At 44.2% G+C, this 17445-nt stretch overlaps 1 protein-coding gene across 1 annotated transcript in view; it reads left to right on the plus strand.

The window, feature by feature from the left end:
- LOC135828205 (mucin-19-like) overlaps positions 1-17445 on the plus strand; it is a 59956-nt gene that overhangs the window by 7586 nt on the left and 34925 nt on the right. The window contains exon 4 of the mRNA XM_065340658.1: positions 15835-16003. Within this exon, the coding sequence (XP_065196730.1) occupies positions 15835-16003 (169 nt within the window). The remainder of the gene's footprint in view (positions 1-15834; positions 16004-17445) is intronic.

Below are 17445 nucleotides of genomic sequence, written 5' to 3' on the forward strand. Positions count from 1 at the left end.
TGCATTGCTACGTCCTTGGGAAGTTGGCCTTTGGTGCTTGCGTGCTTCATCACAGAATCCTCGAGGGAAAAACGTTAACATACCACTATGTCCTGTTGTAGGCTATTCTTGTCTACTGTCAACCATTGTAAACCTGTTGAGGGCAATTTTGCCGGAACGTTCTTATTTAAATAACTATACAAGGAAAATGAGTTAGATGAGTGCAGTGTAATTTGGAAAGAGCAGGTCTGATCTGGGCCTCTTTTTCTGTTAAATAAAAAAATACTATTTTTAAATTGTAAACCAACGGACAAGTCTGCCCAGTATGATGATGACGCCGAGAAGGGCAGAAAGAGCACACTTCAAATGGACTAGTGTAATGCTGCTATGAGCCTAGTTGAAGGCAATATGTGAGAGGCCATCTTTGGTCCGGCTCTTTAGCGAACTTTGCAGAGAGTGCATTTTCGGAGGAAAAGACAACTTACCAGTTCTTGTCACTGAAGTATTCCAGAAGGAGGTTGGATTTCAACCCGGTTTTATAGAATTTGGCCGGGTTTGACTTGACCCAATGTGCAGCATTGCATGTCTGGGTGATCGGTCCATGACCCACTGGTCAAAATCAAGAAGTGGCTTACTGAGCATCAAGTCACACGGGATTAATAGGGTTTTGAAAGATTCCATGACGGCAGATATTTCTGAATGTGCTCAACAGAATTGTATAGCTGGTGGTAACACCCATGGTCAAACTTTGCCTCACTTCCCTACAGCTGCATTGGCGAAAAGTGCCCTTTTCCTTCGAAGGTTTTTTGACCGTGCACCTGATGATCATTTGACTGGTCCTGTTCCGGGCAAAGAACGTCGAGATTGCTTGCTTTTGCCTCTAAAGCACTGTACGCCACATCACCCGAAACCAAACACATGGGAGGCATCGGTGAAAATGAAAATCACCAACCGAAAAGAAAAAATGTATTTCTTTTGAGTTTGAACTTGGATGAGAGCCTGTGGTATAGATTTTTTAATTTTTTAATTTACTTGAAAAGCACATAACCACCAGGAAAGCTGACAAAGAAAAAAGAGTAAGAAAAGACAGATAAAAAGAGATAAGAGGAAAGACAAATTGAAACAAGTTACACATGCCTAGTGGCCCAGCAATGTGATCAGATCATGTACAGTCATATGGTGCGACCACTAGTCACAATACCGACAGAGAGCACACTGTTCTTTCGAGTTGCCTGGTGAAAACATGAGTTTCCTCATGAACCTTTGGAACCACAGGGAACGTGGCAGCATTGTTTGTACAAATTGTTTTACTTCTTATCCCGGGCTGCATCTTGGACAACAGAGGTCCGAAAGAGGAAAGTACTGGTGAAGACTTCACTTTCTTCTAAATAAATAATAATAATAATAATAATAACAATAAAACAGGTCGCGTAATGAAGCAGCATAACGATAGATGTGCAAAGTCATGGTGCCTGGTCCTCTTCTGGCCCGGGTTCACTACGCCGCGATAAAGCAGATGAGGGTTTTTGGTGATGAAGTCAAACTGCTAGCGAAGCATGTGAACTTGTTTTGTAGAATTCATCAAACAGACGCAGCACGTAACTAACATCTGTCAGGACTTGGATAGAGATAAAGATTCTGACTTTAAAGTCTTTTGTTCCCACTAGGTTCTAAGTTCGATTCTGACTCTGTTTTATTATGGCAAGTGGTACAGATTACAGACTAGAGATGGCAGTCAGTGCCGTGATGGCAGTCAGTGCCGTGATGGCAGTCAGTGCCGTGATGGTAGTCAGTGCCGTGATGGCAGTCAGTGCCGTGATGGCAGTCAGTGCCGTGATGGCAGTCAGTGCCGTGATGGTAGTCAGTGCCGTGATGGCAGAGTGTGCATGTTAGTTCTGCACAGCCAAACCCCTGGTTTTGGATGGACACTTTGTCCTTACCTGCTGCATCAGGGAGTATTGTCCATCTGTCATTGTGACAGTGTACGCCAGCTGACGTTGTACTCTCACTTGTTGTGTAGTTTGGCCAGGAGTTATGTGTGACTGACAACCAGGCACCGGTTTAGGTCCCAAGTGTCAGATCGTGTTTGTTTGTATTTGGCTGGTGTTCCTGTCCTATCCGGTAGTCAGATGGTTGGTTGGTAGGGATAAGCAGGTGGCGGCCTTAAATTAATTTTCATCTTGGAAATGGCCCGTCCATGTCTGGTTTCCATCTCTGGATTCTTTTCCGGTCTTCAGACCTGCAGTCCATTCATGCAAAATAGTTTCCCTGGTATTTGAAAGTCCGATTTCTGGCCAAGTCGAGGCTCAACACCCACTCTAAAAGTGAAAAATCTGAGTCCTGTTCTCCATACATTTTCCGTAGTAAACCCGTCCTAATTTTGTGAAACCTGCCTGATTTTCTAATCCCCTGTCCTTGGACTTTTCAGGCCTCGAATGTGGCAAGGAATAATTGCACGGGTCACACAATGCATGATGTTCTGTTGTTTTCACGATATCTGCAACTATCAGGTGTTAGACACCGACGTAGTAGGGTGCTGATTTTGGATGAATAGACTTGCAGGCTATGGGAATGGGGACTGAAGCTCATGACGACAGCTCTAAGCAACAGCATCATTATGCAGATGATGTTCCGGCAGTCGGGACAGCACCACATGCCTTCTGCCGCTGTCGCTGCTTTGGGACCTTCACAGCCATCTGACACCATTTGATGTGCCGATCTACTGGTAGTGTCCGTGGCGCACTGGTGTCCGTACGGATCCGACAACTCTGGGAGGTCACTCCAGCATACTAGTACCTGGAAAGCCAAGCAATAATAAAACATGTCTTAGTGCATAGCAACTTCTCCTGCTTTTCACAGAGGCAGCAGTGCAGTGCGCCTTGACATAAGTCTCTTGGTTTTCAAGTATCTAATGCTGTGGTGAGAGTGGATAGAGAAATATTTCAAGTCTTTCTCGAGTGGTCCTTTTATGTAGATTGACCATATTGAGCAGTCTATTTGCAGTTGGAGGCCATACCAGTCTCTTGTTTCCTGCTGATAAGGGCCAGGGAGTGAGCACTGCATTGGACTGGCACATTGGTGTGGGCGTAGTGGCTGACGTACGCAGGCAGCAGGGATTCACGCAGTTTCAGCCAGTGGCGTGAAAGTGTTTTATTATTATATGTAATGGTTACTCATTATGGAGCAGCTTATGCGAAGGCTAGCGAAGGCTAGCCAAGCTTGCCAAGCAAGCTTGGCGATGCCAACGCGGAAAAACCTATAATAATAATAATAATAATAACAATGGTTACTCAATCGACGGACCGCAAGCTGTTTCGATCTTGTTTGATCTCGTCGGCGGAGCTCAGAGATACTGGCCGAATGGATGGCAGTGAAGTCCAACGGTCGACAAGGCAAAGTTATAAGATACACATGCACAAAAGGAACAATGGACGTTTAGGACTTTGTTGCAGCTCCCAGTTTCTTGCTGCATCAGTCTCTCTCGTGCCTTTTGCGTGTGGCAGTGCTCCGCTTAAACCAAGCAATCTTTCCTGTTGAAGCGGAACCACTTCGTAAATAAATGTTATGGTTCCGCGTATTGGGTCGGTGGAGAACTACTTTTTCCGATTCCGTGGGACACCACCGCCTCAAGATCCTGAAGCGTCACACGAAGCTCCAAAGTGATGAGGGGCGCTAGACTAGAGCCCCCCGGCTAGCATTTGCTGTGCATTGCCATTGGTTATTCTGAGGCTGTGGTCGAGACACTGAGAGGCTCGAGTCTTGCTTGGAAGCGGATGGAATTTTCCAACCATGCTGCGACCTGCAGTCAATTGGGAACTAACTTGTGGCCTGACACAAAGATGGCATGTATGATGTTGGGATGAGAGCCTTATGGTAATGTGTCCTTGGCCCTTGATGAGCTTGCATTACTGAAGGATACTTTTGAGGAGCTCCTTGCTGAGCATTTCGGTGGTGGCCAGCTGTTGTCTGGGTTCAATCTGCATAGCCTACAGCAGGCAAGACATACTTCAGATCAAGGGAAAAAAATTTCACAGTTCACGTCCGACTGAACTAGAGGCCGAGTTTTCCGCATCCATAGGAACGCCACCACCCTTCAAGCATCAAGGCGCAGATGGAGCTCCTTAAGCTAATGCTAATGCTGATGCTGGGCCATATTTTAATTTCTTTTGTTGAGAGTTCCAGTGCATTATGTCCTGCATTATGGTTGGGTGCATGCGAACAAGGTCAGGCGCATCTTGCGAACAAAGGTGGAAGCTTCCTGCGTGACTTTGTGGAGCAGGAGGTAGTGGTGCGGCGGTGCTCTGTGGAGTTCTGTGCAGTGCAGTGCCATCTGTCAACATGCTACATGTACTTGGGAATATGGGCTATCTGAACTCTACACACCAAAGCAGTGCACCAGTGCCATGGCGCAGGACTGTAGCCTGTAGTGGTATCACCAGCTCATGCCGCTCTTGCTCTATGTCCACCCATGCATACAAGATACATAGCTATATAGGCAGTGTAGTAGTGTGTAGTCTGATTGTTCTCTCTCAGTGAATGCTCCAGTGGAGGTAGTGACAGGTTCAAGGAGGGTGTAGCTGCATTTCAAGTGGTCGTTACTGTTATAATGACCTGTGTCAGCATTCTAGCATAGCAGCGGTCACTGCCACCAAGGGCAGTGGAGCATGAAATCAGTTTGTTTGAAGAGTTCCTGTAATACACATGTAATACTAATAGGAACATACCGGTAGTGTGCAGTAGCTGGGGAGTTGCTGAGAACACTGTACAACACAATGATTTTATTAATTTTTCCCATTAGTCAGTTGGAAGGCTCCCATGATACCTGCCAACTTAAACAACTTATGAATGAATGAATCACTCAATGAATGAATTACAAAATACAATACTACACCATACAATGGGGATTACAATACAGGGATAAAAAAAAACATTCCACTTGGACACTGAGCCAGTAAGAAATGTAAAATAGAAGAAAAACACATACATGTGTAGGAAGGAGTTATGAAGCAACTATCCACGGCTGTAACAAGATAATAAGCAGTCAGAACGTGTGATAACAGGTCGTTGAATGTAGCCTGTCAGTTTTGTGCCCTGTTATTGCGCTTTCTGACTGCATATCATCTTGTTACAGTAGTGGATAGTTGCTTCATAACTCCCCCCCCCCTCCCCCCACCCCCCCCCCCCCCACCCCCCCCCCCCCCCACCCCCCCTGCTAACACCCGATATGGCCTCAGTGCGATTTCTTATCTAGGCGCTGACAGGTGGAACACACTTCCACTGACTTGCCGCATGTCGTCTAGTTCACCAGCTGAATTTCGTTCATCCATCAAAGTATACGTACATGTAGGGTTCCCTGTAAAAAGGCGTCGATGCCTGTTGGGAATTCCCTAGTAAAATAAGAAGAAATATAAATACACCATAGCTCAGTGGTTAGAGTATCGTTGGCCTCTAGCGAGGGTCCCTGGTCCGAGTCCTGGTGGTGGCAGTCATTTTTCTTCTTCCGACTTTTCCCGTTTGCGTCTTTCCCTCAAACCAGTGAAAAAATAACTCGTTCCTTTGTGTTTTTCTTCTATTTTAGATGTTTTTTAACCCTTTATGGGTCTCACATAAGCGTAAGGGTCGTATGTGACCCTTACAGCAAAATCGTATTTTCGGTGAGTTTTGTTGCTAGGAGACAACTAAAATGGTGCTCCACGTGTAGCTGAGGTCCAAGGCTTTCCAACGGTGTAAAAAACAACCATACTTACCATAACAAATTTTGCAGTATTGATTCACTGAAGTCTGGTGAAATTGGAAAAGACGAACATCCGCCATGCGCGCATTTCGAGAATGGGAGTGCATCTCTTGAGGCCGTGTCAGAAAAGCTTTCTGAGGACACTGACGGCACCAGTCTAGGCTGGATGTCCCTGGAGGATTTCCAGTGTAATGTGGTGAGAAACAGAGCTCCGTTGAGTCCTCCAAGCTCAAATAAATCGTCCCCGAATGAAGAAATCAAATTTACCAACCAGCGAGGAAGCACAGCAACAGCAACTCTTACAAGGACTTGTCAGGTGCGATCAGCTGATTCGCCTGGCCGTGAGAATCGCGGCATGCGTGACATCGCGCCTGAGTACGAGTCTCGTACTCATCTGAGCGAGCGAATCTGACGCGAGCGGCGCTGAGCTGAACGAACCAAAATTGTGATATTGTGGAACTGTTGCTGCTGGTGCCTCGCCGATGGCGACGTGTTGGAGTTCCAGGACGGAATTAGGAGCATATATTCTTCACCAAGACGTAGCGCTTACCTGATTGTTTATCATAGGACTTCAGCTCCATCACGAACTTGGTATGCACTTCGTGCTGTGATTTTTGTGTTTTTTGTTCGCAATTGTATTTTCTCTCAACTTGAAGGGCTACCACGGGTCATACCCTTGCCTGGACATAGTCATATTTGTGTTTTCTGGACTCGTCCAAGCATACAGATTTTGAAAATATATAGTTTACCCATACCTACAACCCACAGAACTTGAGTTATGGCTGGTTGTTTGTGCGCGTGTTTGCGTGACCACCCCTCACATACATTGAGTAAGACCCACAAAGGGTTAAATCATTCCATTGAATAGTAGATTTTAAGGCCTCTTGTGAATAAGGGGGGGGGGGGGGGGGGGCTAAGGAATAGGTCACATGACTGGTGATTGTACTATGCTTGTGATATTTATATGGAAGATAGTCATGATTGCATGACAAGTCATGCGTCTGGTTACTGGTGACGTGCCACCAAATAAGGGGGTACAGCCAGGCTGGAGATTGCAAATATGCATGCATCTGGCTACTGGTGACATGCCACCAAATAAGGGGGTACAGCCAGGCTAGAGATTGCAAATATGCATGCATCTGGTTATTGGTGACATGCCACCAAATAAGGGGGTACAGCCTGGCTGGAGATTACAAATATGCATGCGTCTGGTTTACTGGTGACATGCCACCAAATAAAGGGGTACAGCCAGGTTGGAGATTGCAAATATGCATGCGTCTGGCAGTGCACACAGCATTCTTTCATGGTGTGTGTACATGAGTAGTGTACAATGCTGGATATGAGGAGATTTTTTAAAACTTTATTTTGCGAATGACCCTTTCCAACAAGCTGTAGCTGTGAGTTATGGGCACTTGTTGTACGTTGTACATTGACTCAGCTGTACACATGCTCAATTATAGGTTTCATGTACATGTATTTGCATGACATCCTGCTGGTTTGTCTCCTCCTTTGCCTTCTTTGCCTTTTATTTGTATTATTTTATCTGTTTTACTGCTGTGGTTGGCTTTCACCCTTGTCTCAGTATTACTGGCCGTCATCACGATGTGCCATGAGATAATGATATAAATACTCTCTCTTTGTATGGGCCGGTGTTCTCACTGTGCCATGAGATAATGATATAAATACAAAATACAAGTACATGAGTACTGTACGGGCAGAAAATTTCGTCAGTCCATAATTTCGTCCAACTCCGAAGAAAGGATGCATTTTTTTATTTGTGGATTCTCCACAGGCCTTAGCCTAAATCGAGGGAGTCTCCGTCAACAGCTCATGAAGAAGAAGAAGCTGAGGGGAGATATAAAATAAAAAAGATAGACAGATGCGGGGTGGTAGTAATTTAACACAGTGCTCTATGACACCTTCTCTTGGAACTCTATTGAGTGGTGTGTTCACATCAGTTTGTCATGTGACTAAATTTGTGTAGAAAGTGATCATGTCATGTGTGGACAGTGGAACCAACATGGCCGACATCATGCTTTGTTTGTTTTTGATTTATTTTTAAAAGTTCGTTGTCTCAACATTACAATGTACAAAACTTCAAAGTCGGTCGAACAGCAAACAAAATAACTCATCAGAAAGGGAGTGAGAGTGATAGAATCATGTGACCTGTAAAGGCAGAGGTGTAAGGGACTTTGGGACCAACATGGCTGACCTGTATTATGGTCATGTGATAGATAGTAGTCTAAGATCCTCAGGTTGCTGGTCATGTGATAGACAGTAGTCTAAGATCCTCAGGCTGCTGGTCATGTGATAGATAGTAGTCTAAGATCCTCAGGCTGCTGGTCATGTGATAGACAGTAGTCTAAGATCCTCAGGCTGCTGGTCATGTGATAGATAGTAGTCTAAGATCCTCAGGCTGCTAGTCATGTGATAGACAGTAGTCTAAGATCCTCAGGCTGCTGGTCATGTGATAGACAGTAGTCTAAGATCCTCAGGCTGCTGGTCTTGTGATAGACAGTAGTCTAAGATCCTCAGGCTGCTGGTCATGTGATAGACAGTAGTCTAAGATCCTCAGGCTGCTGGTCATGTGATAGATATGAAACCGTTCAGTTACCCGCTGTCAGCCCTGCACATTGTGTACATGGTTGCTGTAAACGCCTATTATAATTATAATTATAACGAAGTGCTAAGGAGTAACGAGGAGAAATCTGTTTTAAAAATAGGAAACGCTAGACAGAAACCGATACGTACATGTGTACTGTTGCTAGTGAGAGTTGAGAATGAGTAAAAATCGTTACCTTTGGATACTTTGTGAAGAAGAGGTTGGTTGGTTGGATTTATTTAAAGTCGTACAACAAACAGGCATATCTGCCTCCTTATGAAGATGACTTCTGGCAGTAAAACATTTGTTTAAAGAAAAAAGAAAAAAAGGGATGGTGCGACTTCGGCGATACTTGGGGAATTAATTATATGTTGCTCCCTACGTGGGAGCTCGAGTTTTTCCGGCCGACTTGAATTCTCCCTTGACCGACTCACGACTGCCATCCGGAGCACATGGGAAGTCCATCGAGCCTTCCACTCGGCAAACCTGCAAGAAAGCACCATTGATTCCCTGCTCAATACACAGTGTTTCGTTGCCTTTGGTAACTAGTACGTTATTCTAGTTTTGTTGATTGGTGTACTGTAGCCCAGAGAGACCGCTTGAAGAGTGTTTGTGAGGATGCGTGGCTTCATAGTATGCTAGCTGCAATAAGCGTGGCAAGTGGAATGTGGATCAGTGTTCGCTCAGGTGATAAACATCCTGTTGCGGAACTGCAGGCGCCCATGGAGCCTGTTTTAATTGCCACAACTGTACCATCATGTACATGTTGATGCTGCGCGGGCCTGCTCAAAGTCTGTCTGTGCGTTATTTGGCCATGGTGATTATCCCCAATCAGCCAATCATGCATGATGGGTTAAAAAACACAACACTGCACGGGGGGTTCTCAGCAGGATTGGTTTAAGTGAGGTGGGCACTGTCCTGTCACCAGTCACTTACCCGACACTTGTCTTGGCCGTGCTGCTCCTCACTGTATGACACTGCTGTTGAAAATCCATCATGAGTGTGTGCAGTCTGCCGTAGTAAGGTCACATGAACTGACCCGTGAAACGTAGCTTTTCTTAGTACAACGTTGATTCCTGAAGAGTGTTGTCCGAAAACTTGTTCGAATCATCTTTTTTCCGTAGCTTTTTCTTCTTACATGTATTTCTCCTTGCCTTTTAGATTGTTTTCGCATCGTCTCCATCGCTTTTAACCCTTTATTACCGGCCTGCAGACTTTCGATCATAATATATGATCGAAAGTCTGCAGGCCAGTAATATCTTCGTAACTCCATCATTTCTTGCGCGAATTCAATACTCGAAAGGTCTATTTGGTAGCGGAAACTCCAAGCTATCCAATGCAACAATCGCCAAAGAGTTACGATGTCGGACGCCAGAGATATCGCACGCCGGATTCTCACCTCGGCAAATTCAAATTTTTGATCGATCACTTCGCCATTTTTGGGGGAAATCCCTTTGAGCGACTAACCACATGATAATGACGTAGTCGGCTGAAGTTTGAATCGTCTCAAACAAATTTGAGCGTTCTGCGATGAAGGAGAGTGGAATGGCGTTGATGGGACCAATTTGCTTGCATATCAGGCTTGGAGACGACTTTGCTGTGTTACCGCGCCTGATTTGTGGCGACTGGATAATGGAGCTTGGTACTCTGGCGTTGCTCTCGCCAAGAGCTTTCCAACGAGCCCTAGATTGTGAAAATCAAGTGAAGGAGACCAAAGTTATGACCTGGTGAAGTTGGTAATTGTGCTGAAATTCGTAATTCTGGTGCATGCTGTGCAAGTAATCCGGTAATAAAGGGTTAACATTGTTCAATAAATTTATCCAATGTCACTTCAGCCCGTCCTCCTTATTGCGATATTAAGGTAGCTCAATCCGAAGTCACAAACCGGTCCTCTGAGCATCCTTTTGCGTGGGCCATGAGTGGAAATATTATGACTTTCCGCCCCTTGCGGGTTCGAGCCACCCTTGTGCACAACTTTTATTCTTCTTTTCCCTTGTGATTTTGACTGAAATCTCTTATTTTGGGAAGGGAAAGGAGGCTTTACAGGAGGAATTGGTCCGAATACCTCCTATCATCTTTTTGTTTTTCCTGCTCAGTCGGGGTGTGACTTGACATTGAAGCTGCACAACGGGGAAATCTTCGGACAGATTTTTATTTTATTTTGCTCACAGCGAAATTTATACGAAATACATCATCTGCGAAAGGTTATGGAATGATTGTAAAGGGTGGAAAGGCTGTAATTGGTTGTGTATGGATCATTACTTTTACCAGCAAGCATATTCCTTTTCAGCTCATGGCAAACTGAGCAGGTTACACATGCCATTTTGTGCATTTCTGTCTAAGTCAAATCGTGTGTAAGGGCACTCAATTCTCCCCACAGCACCGTTATTTATCCAATTACCTACCATAATTTATGTGTCTGTCTGTTCTATGGACATACATGTATAGCAATGTAGAAAAGAAGAAAAAACTAAATATTTTCGGGCCATTTTTTTATTTTGCCCGTTATATAGTACTCCCAGGGCATGTAGTTTAATTGACCGTAGAAGTGAAAAATGTCCAGTATCTAGCTAAACACATGCTGCTAATGTACCATTTTTGTTTCTGAGGCTTCCCACACATGTTCTGGTCCTGCTGACTTCATTTATTTAAAAAATATATCAAGCAGATGAAGGTGAAGGGCATAACAACCCAGGTGGTACGATCTGGCATATTTCGCTAAATGTCTCAAATTTGCTGACCTTTGAGCGCCGCTTACACCCCCAAAGTGTCCAAAGAGGTACCCTAATATGTTGATTATCTCAATCAGGACATCCCTACCCATGAATTAATACAGTCCAAAGGGCAAATTTTCGGAATTTCATTTACTCGGGAGCTACCTTGAGGTTTTTTATTTTATTTTTATATTTTTATCACGTCGTTCTGCAAATGTGATTTTTATTTGGACAGTTCCAATAGTATACAGCAGTTGAGGGACTTGAAGATCCGTTGCCTAATTCTCATCATTATACTTCATCAAATTCACATTCTTTACTTGTAGTGCTCCCTTATTCAATTTGTTTCGTCTTCTCTTTTGGGCCTTCTTCTTAAATATATTTTTCTATTTCTCTTAGGCCACACGTTTTTATTTCTATGTTTCTCGTCACCCGCGCGCGTACGACTCAGGAGTCTGGAGGAAAAAAAGAAAAAAATATGCTGCACTGACTGTGCATGTGGGGACCAGCACGCTCATGCACATGTACATATTGTGGCCTGGCCTGCGCGACACATGATGCGAGGTTGCCATTTTTTGTGCGCAATCTAGCTGCACATGCACAGATTGTGACAGAAGCTCCTACCACATACTTGTGCTAACTATGGATGCTATTTTGCATGGTGTATTGGTGGATTTGAGTGTGAACAAAGATCTAATAAACTTTTTTTTTATTTCGGTCATTTTTTATTTTTTTCCACCTCTCGCATGCGTTTTTAGACTTTCAGGTGACGAGAAACATAGAAATAAAAACGTGTGGCCTTATCAGTATTGTAATTGTTGGACAAAACAGATAACTTGTAAACTTATGGTCCTCTCTTTTTTAATTCTTATCAGTATCTTCATCATTTTTGCGAGAACTGTGGCAATACGCCCAGTGAGAAGGCAGATTTTGACTGTGCTTATGGTGAAGTAAAAAAATAAAAAAAGCTAAACAAGCGAAAGGGAAAAAGTCTGAGGACAAAACTTGACTGTCGCCGCCAAGACTCGACGCAGGGACCTTCGCTAGCAAAGGTTAGCAATGCTCTACCACTGAGCTATGGTCCTCGTAGCAGGATGTTTTCTTCTTCTATTGTGCCTGATACACAGGGGCGTAGGCAGGGGGGGGGGGGAGGAGCTTTGGGTGGCAAAGCACCCCCCCCCCCCCCATCAAAAAGCATTTCTTTGATGCTGGCCCTGCAATAACACCTTTCAGTACATCGTAATTCCAGAATGAGTTTTGTCATTACCGGTACAGTGATACCGGAAATGTGAATTCTGTTCAGTCAATACAAGCCCATGCGCTTATATGTGAGGGGCGCGCTTATATCCGGATATAGGCCCGTGCGCTTCTATGCGCTTGAATACGGTACTAGCTGTCCCCAGTAGTTGTAAAAATGGCCTGTACATTTGTGTGCGCTAAACTTGCACCCTGAGCAAGGTTAATGCAAACACTGCGGATAAAATAATTTGTGCCCTCCATTTTGGGAAGTGCACTGTTCAGAACGTTGGACAAAACCATCAAAATAATCATAAAAAGCCCAACCTCTGACCCGGTGATGCTTGTGATTCATTGTAGCTTCAGTTCTTTATAGTTCCGGTGACTCCTAGCCAATATGAGATTATGGTGAATGGCAAATGAAATGGAGAATAGAAAATCCATTTTTTTCTTTGTCATACACGAAGGGATGGATGTTTTGAGTTTGCTGTTTTTTAAATATTTTTTAAAAATATTTTTAAACACATTTCTCAAAATGCGAAGACTCCACTGTAGCCATCCATTATATCCATACATCTTCACAACACTCTACAAACGGTCTCTGGGATACACCAATCACTAAAAGAAAAAGAGATATTATTAACCCGTTCCATGCCGGGGCCCCTTTTCTCCAATCGGCCGGCTGTCCAGTGCACTGACTCTCTTGGTGTAGTTTGCGCGCACAGCTCTGAATGGAATTTATTCTCATTTCACTCCACCATGATGGATTTTCATCATCCTGGGCTCGTTGGAAAGATCAGGACCAAGCGAATCCATCATGGTAGATCTCAGCAACATAGACACACCAGGGCCACTTCCACCTCCTCTCCGAACTACTCCACCGTGCCTCGGAACGGCACAACAACTCAATCTCACGTTCTTGTTCGGCATCTTGCCCAAATTCAACCGATTTTCACGATTCGAACTGCGCTGCAAAGCTGAGATCCAAGCGCTTCATTTGATGTCCATCACGCATGCATCGTGCCAAAGGGAAATCCCCTAGCACGCTCCAAAAAACTGCGAAGTCATGAACAAAAAAATTCGTGTTCACTCCGGCCCGTGATTTTGGTGTTCATCCTGTCGCCGCTCAGTGATTCTTTATCCCATCGCGACGAACGTTATATCCACGGAAAGATGAGCTCAAGACCTTTCCAACAGTGTATTGATTGTCGCGATGCGTTTATGTTTCACAGAGTTACGATAGTTTGTACACTGGTCTATGCACTGCAATGTAACGTGCGCACTACGAGGACGAGATATCTCGTCCTTGGCCAATCGCGTGGGGGTCTGTAGGACGAGTTATCTCGTCCTTGGCACTGAAAGAGTTAATCTTTATTTTTAATAAGAATGGCGTAACTCCTCTGTAGCCTTGTCATGATTTTTAAATTTTTACCGCCGTTTTATTTTTATTAGTGCAATTTAGGGGGCGTTCGTTTTTGATCTACAGGTTTGGGTAGAAACTACTTCTTACGGTAGAGGTGTTCGTTTTTTGAAAAAAAATTCTACTCAAAAGGGTAGATTCTACTTTCCTCTACCGGCTCTACCGGGAAAAAGTTGGTAGAAACCGGTAGAAGTTGGTAGAGCTACGGGATTTCCAGCAAGATCGAGGATTTGTACACAACTCCATAAAAAAAAGAAACATTTCACGTACACATCGTGTAAACTACTAGATCTGGTAGAACAGCGTTCGTACACTTGCCTCTACCATCTACCTCTATCGGTAGAGTGACTCTACTCTACTCTACCAGGTAGCTAAAAACGAACGCAGCCTAAGAGTATAATAGATGCAGACATGGCCAGACAACAACGAGTTCATGGAATTTTTAAGGATTTTTATGTTATTCAAAATTGATTTTTGTGTTCCGCTCATCAGTGAATAGTATCGGAACTGAGGGTACTGTGTACAAAAATAGAACATTTTATAACAGCTTAGAATCAACTCGTAAAAACTCCAAGTCAATCTCCCATTGACACAAACCTCGTTTATTGAACATAATCATATCCTATCCAATAAAAACAGTTCATAAAAACAGTTCATAAAAACAGCTTTTTAGGATCGGACCCAATCCGCATAACCAAGAGAGCTAGCTCCCTTGGCTGCTGTTGGAATATGCAAGAATGGGCCTTCCAGATAAGGTCTAACAAGGAGCAGTGGCTATAGTTATGAAATGAACACCGGTAACCATGGAGACAGACCACACTCTCATTATAGATACTGGTTATAAATAGACCGAATAAGGAAAATGATCTGATAGCCTATGAAGACTAAAAGAAATTGAACCAATGACAACAAATACTCGTCCAGCACACGGGTTGTCATAGCAACACAAATAACAGCTGTCCGCTAATTTTGTTGTTGGAGATTGAGTAGGTGTTTTTACTGGTTGATTCTAAATACAATAAATGCTCCGGCCTTGGGTTTATGACCAATAAAAACTATTATAAAAACCTCGGGGGACCTCGGTTTTTATAATAGTTTTTATTGGTCATAAACCCTCGGCCTCCTCATTTATTGTATACATAATTAAAAGTGTGAACAAAAAAGGAAGTGCTACAGCATTACATAATAGGTGTCAAACATAGTGCTAACATATATAACTGAGTGCAGGCACAAAGCATGAGGTGATACAGTGCAACATGACACAACATTTACATCTGATAACCAGCTACGAGAACAACTTTAGCGCGACTACATGCTTCTTTTGTTTACAAAGAACAGGATTATGCACACGAATTTTATTTTTACTTTGTTTTATTTCGCATATCAAAACGGGATTTTCTTCCCAATAACAAGTTCTTGTTCATGATGATAGTCATGGTGTTGTTGTTGTTGTTGGTTTCATTATTATCCAGTCAAAACCATCCGCTAGCACAGTCACTCCACTGTTAATCTGATGCGAACACATTCTCAAAGTCTGTTGTCGTCGGTTTCGAAAGTCGGCGAGGAGACGAAAATCCCATAATTGATGGAAAACATGTGTACGCATTCATACCGCGACACCAGTGGAACAATAAGTACGGATCCAGTCGTCCCTCTTTAATCCAGCACTTTATAAACCAGTACCATCTATAAATTAGCGCAAAACCAGTAGCCAAAATGTCCTCTTCATGCACACTGCGGCAGTAAATCAGATTTGTTACTCCGGCACCCTCTCTAATCCAGCGCCCTCCCTAATCCGGCGCCCTCCCTAATCCGGCACCCTCCCTAATCCAGCACCCTCCCTAATCCAGCACCCTCACTAATCCAGTACCCTCCCTAATCCGGCACCCTCCCTAATCCAGCACCCTCCCTAATCCAGCACCCTCCCTAATCCAGCACCCTCCCTAATCCAGCACCCTCCCTAATCCAGCACCCTCCCTAATCCAGCACCCTCCCTAATCCAGCACCCTCACTAATCCAGCACCCTCCCTAATCCAGCACCCTCCCTAATCCAGCAGAATTTCCGTAGCACAAATGCTGCCGGATTATCAAGGGACCACTGTACTAACGTGTTTTTGTTGTTGTTTTTTTTGTCGGTTTCATTATGCAGCTGGACCTCTGCACTTGCGCCTGGCGGTTCTCTCTCACCTGTGCCGCCGAGCCGCACAGATGCAGGCCGCGCAGGATATACCGCTGCGCGAGGACGTGATGCGTTTCTTCAGCGTTGGCCACGACGTGGTCGGCCGCCAATACATCTTTGCTTGTAACATGATGTTTGTGTAAGCACCGTTGCCTGCAATATGTTGTTTGAGGAAGTGTGCCCCCTGTTCACATCTGTTAACGCTTTCCGGGTTTATGACGAGTATACTCGTCATTCAGACCCCATCGCGTCTGGGCATTGACGAGTATACTCGCGCTATACTTGTTGTACAGTGCACATACCGTACGCACTGATAGATCACTGCACAAACAGACGTAACTCTGGAAAGGAGTATCGCATCGCCATGATCAATAGCTCATTGGAACGGTCTTGGAAAGGGCTTTCCAGAGGTGTTTCATGTGGAGGTAGCTCAACAAATGATCGAGCAGCGATTGAACATGCGGTTTCGATCTCAACGTTTTTCTTACTTTTTGTCCGGCGATTTTTTGCGACTTTCAAGGCATTCAAGGTGATTTCCCAATGGCGTGTCAAAGGCACCATGATGTTTGAAACCATCGTTTGAATCGCTTGAATCTCACGAGTTCGGTGCAGTTTGAATCGTAGTTCTACGTTGAGTATGAGCCCCAAACCGAAGGAAATAGTTGTGCGTGGTCTTGATGCCAAACTGGAGCACGATAGGGACACTGTTGGCGAGGCTAGGGGGTGTCCTTGAGGTGCTGTATGCTCTGACAGTACGTGGAAGGTGACGAGCAGGAAAAGAGCTTTCCAGTAAGCCATAAATTGTGAAAATCTGTTGAGAAACAAAAATGTTGTGACAATTTGTTTGTTGCTATCTCCACAATTGTACTGATGCACTGAATTTCAGTGCCCAGACGTAGTAAATGCACTGTGACCCTGAAAGGGTTAAAAGAAAGGAACAAACGCCTACATGTCATTCATAGGTTATCCAACACTAACCATTACAGAATAGCGATGAATGCTATAAGTGCCCCAGTCATCGCCACGATCCATCTATTTGCCTATACATCGTATCATCGTTGAAGGATATTTCTACACCAGTCATAAGGAACTTAAAGTTGCGACTTCGGCGGTATTAGTCATGAAGTTGGTTGTTCCAAAGAGCAACACATGCTTCTTGCCAAACTTGACACTTGACTAACTCACGACTGCCGTTGGAACAACCAACTTCATGGATCATTATGGAGAAACATCAATTCACGCAATACCACTTGAGATAGATATCCACAGTGAATCCACTTCATCATTGTAATACAACACTTTAGCCCCGGTGTAAATTGTCTCCTCCAAAGGTACATTTGTAAATAGACTAAACGACATCAAAAGAAAAATGTGATCACTGGTGGGAACTGGGTGTGAGTGGAGGATGTCAACAAATTCAAACGTATCTTTGACTGTATCAGCTGGTGAGCTGATCTACTCACCTCCCATCACTTTAGGAGCTGCATCTGCGCCTTGATCCTTGAAGGGTGGTGGCGTTCCTACGGATGCGGAAAACTCGGCCTCTATATTATAATATATAGAGGCCGAATTTTCCGCATA

This window comes from Sycon ciliatum, chromosome 12, assembly GCF_964019385.1.
Source record: "Sycon ciliatum chromosome 12, ocSycCili1.1, whole genome shotgun sequence".
NCBI classification, from domain to species: Eukaryota; Metazoa; Porifera; class Calcarea; order Leucosolenida; family Sycettidae; genus Sycon; species Sycon ciliatum.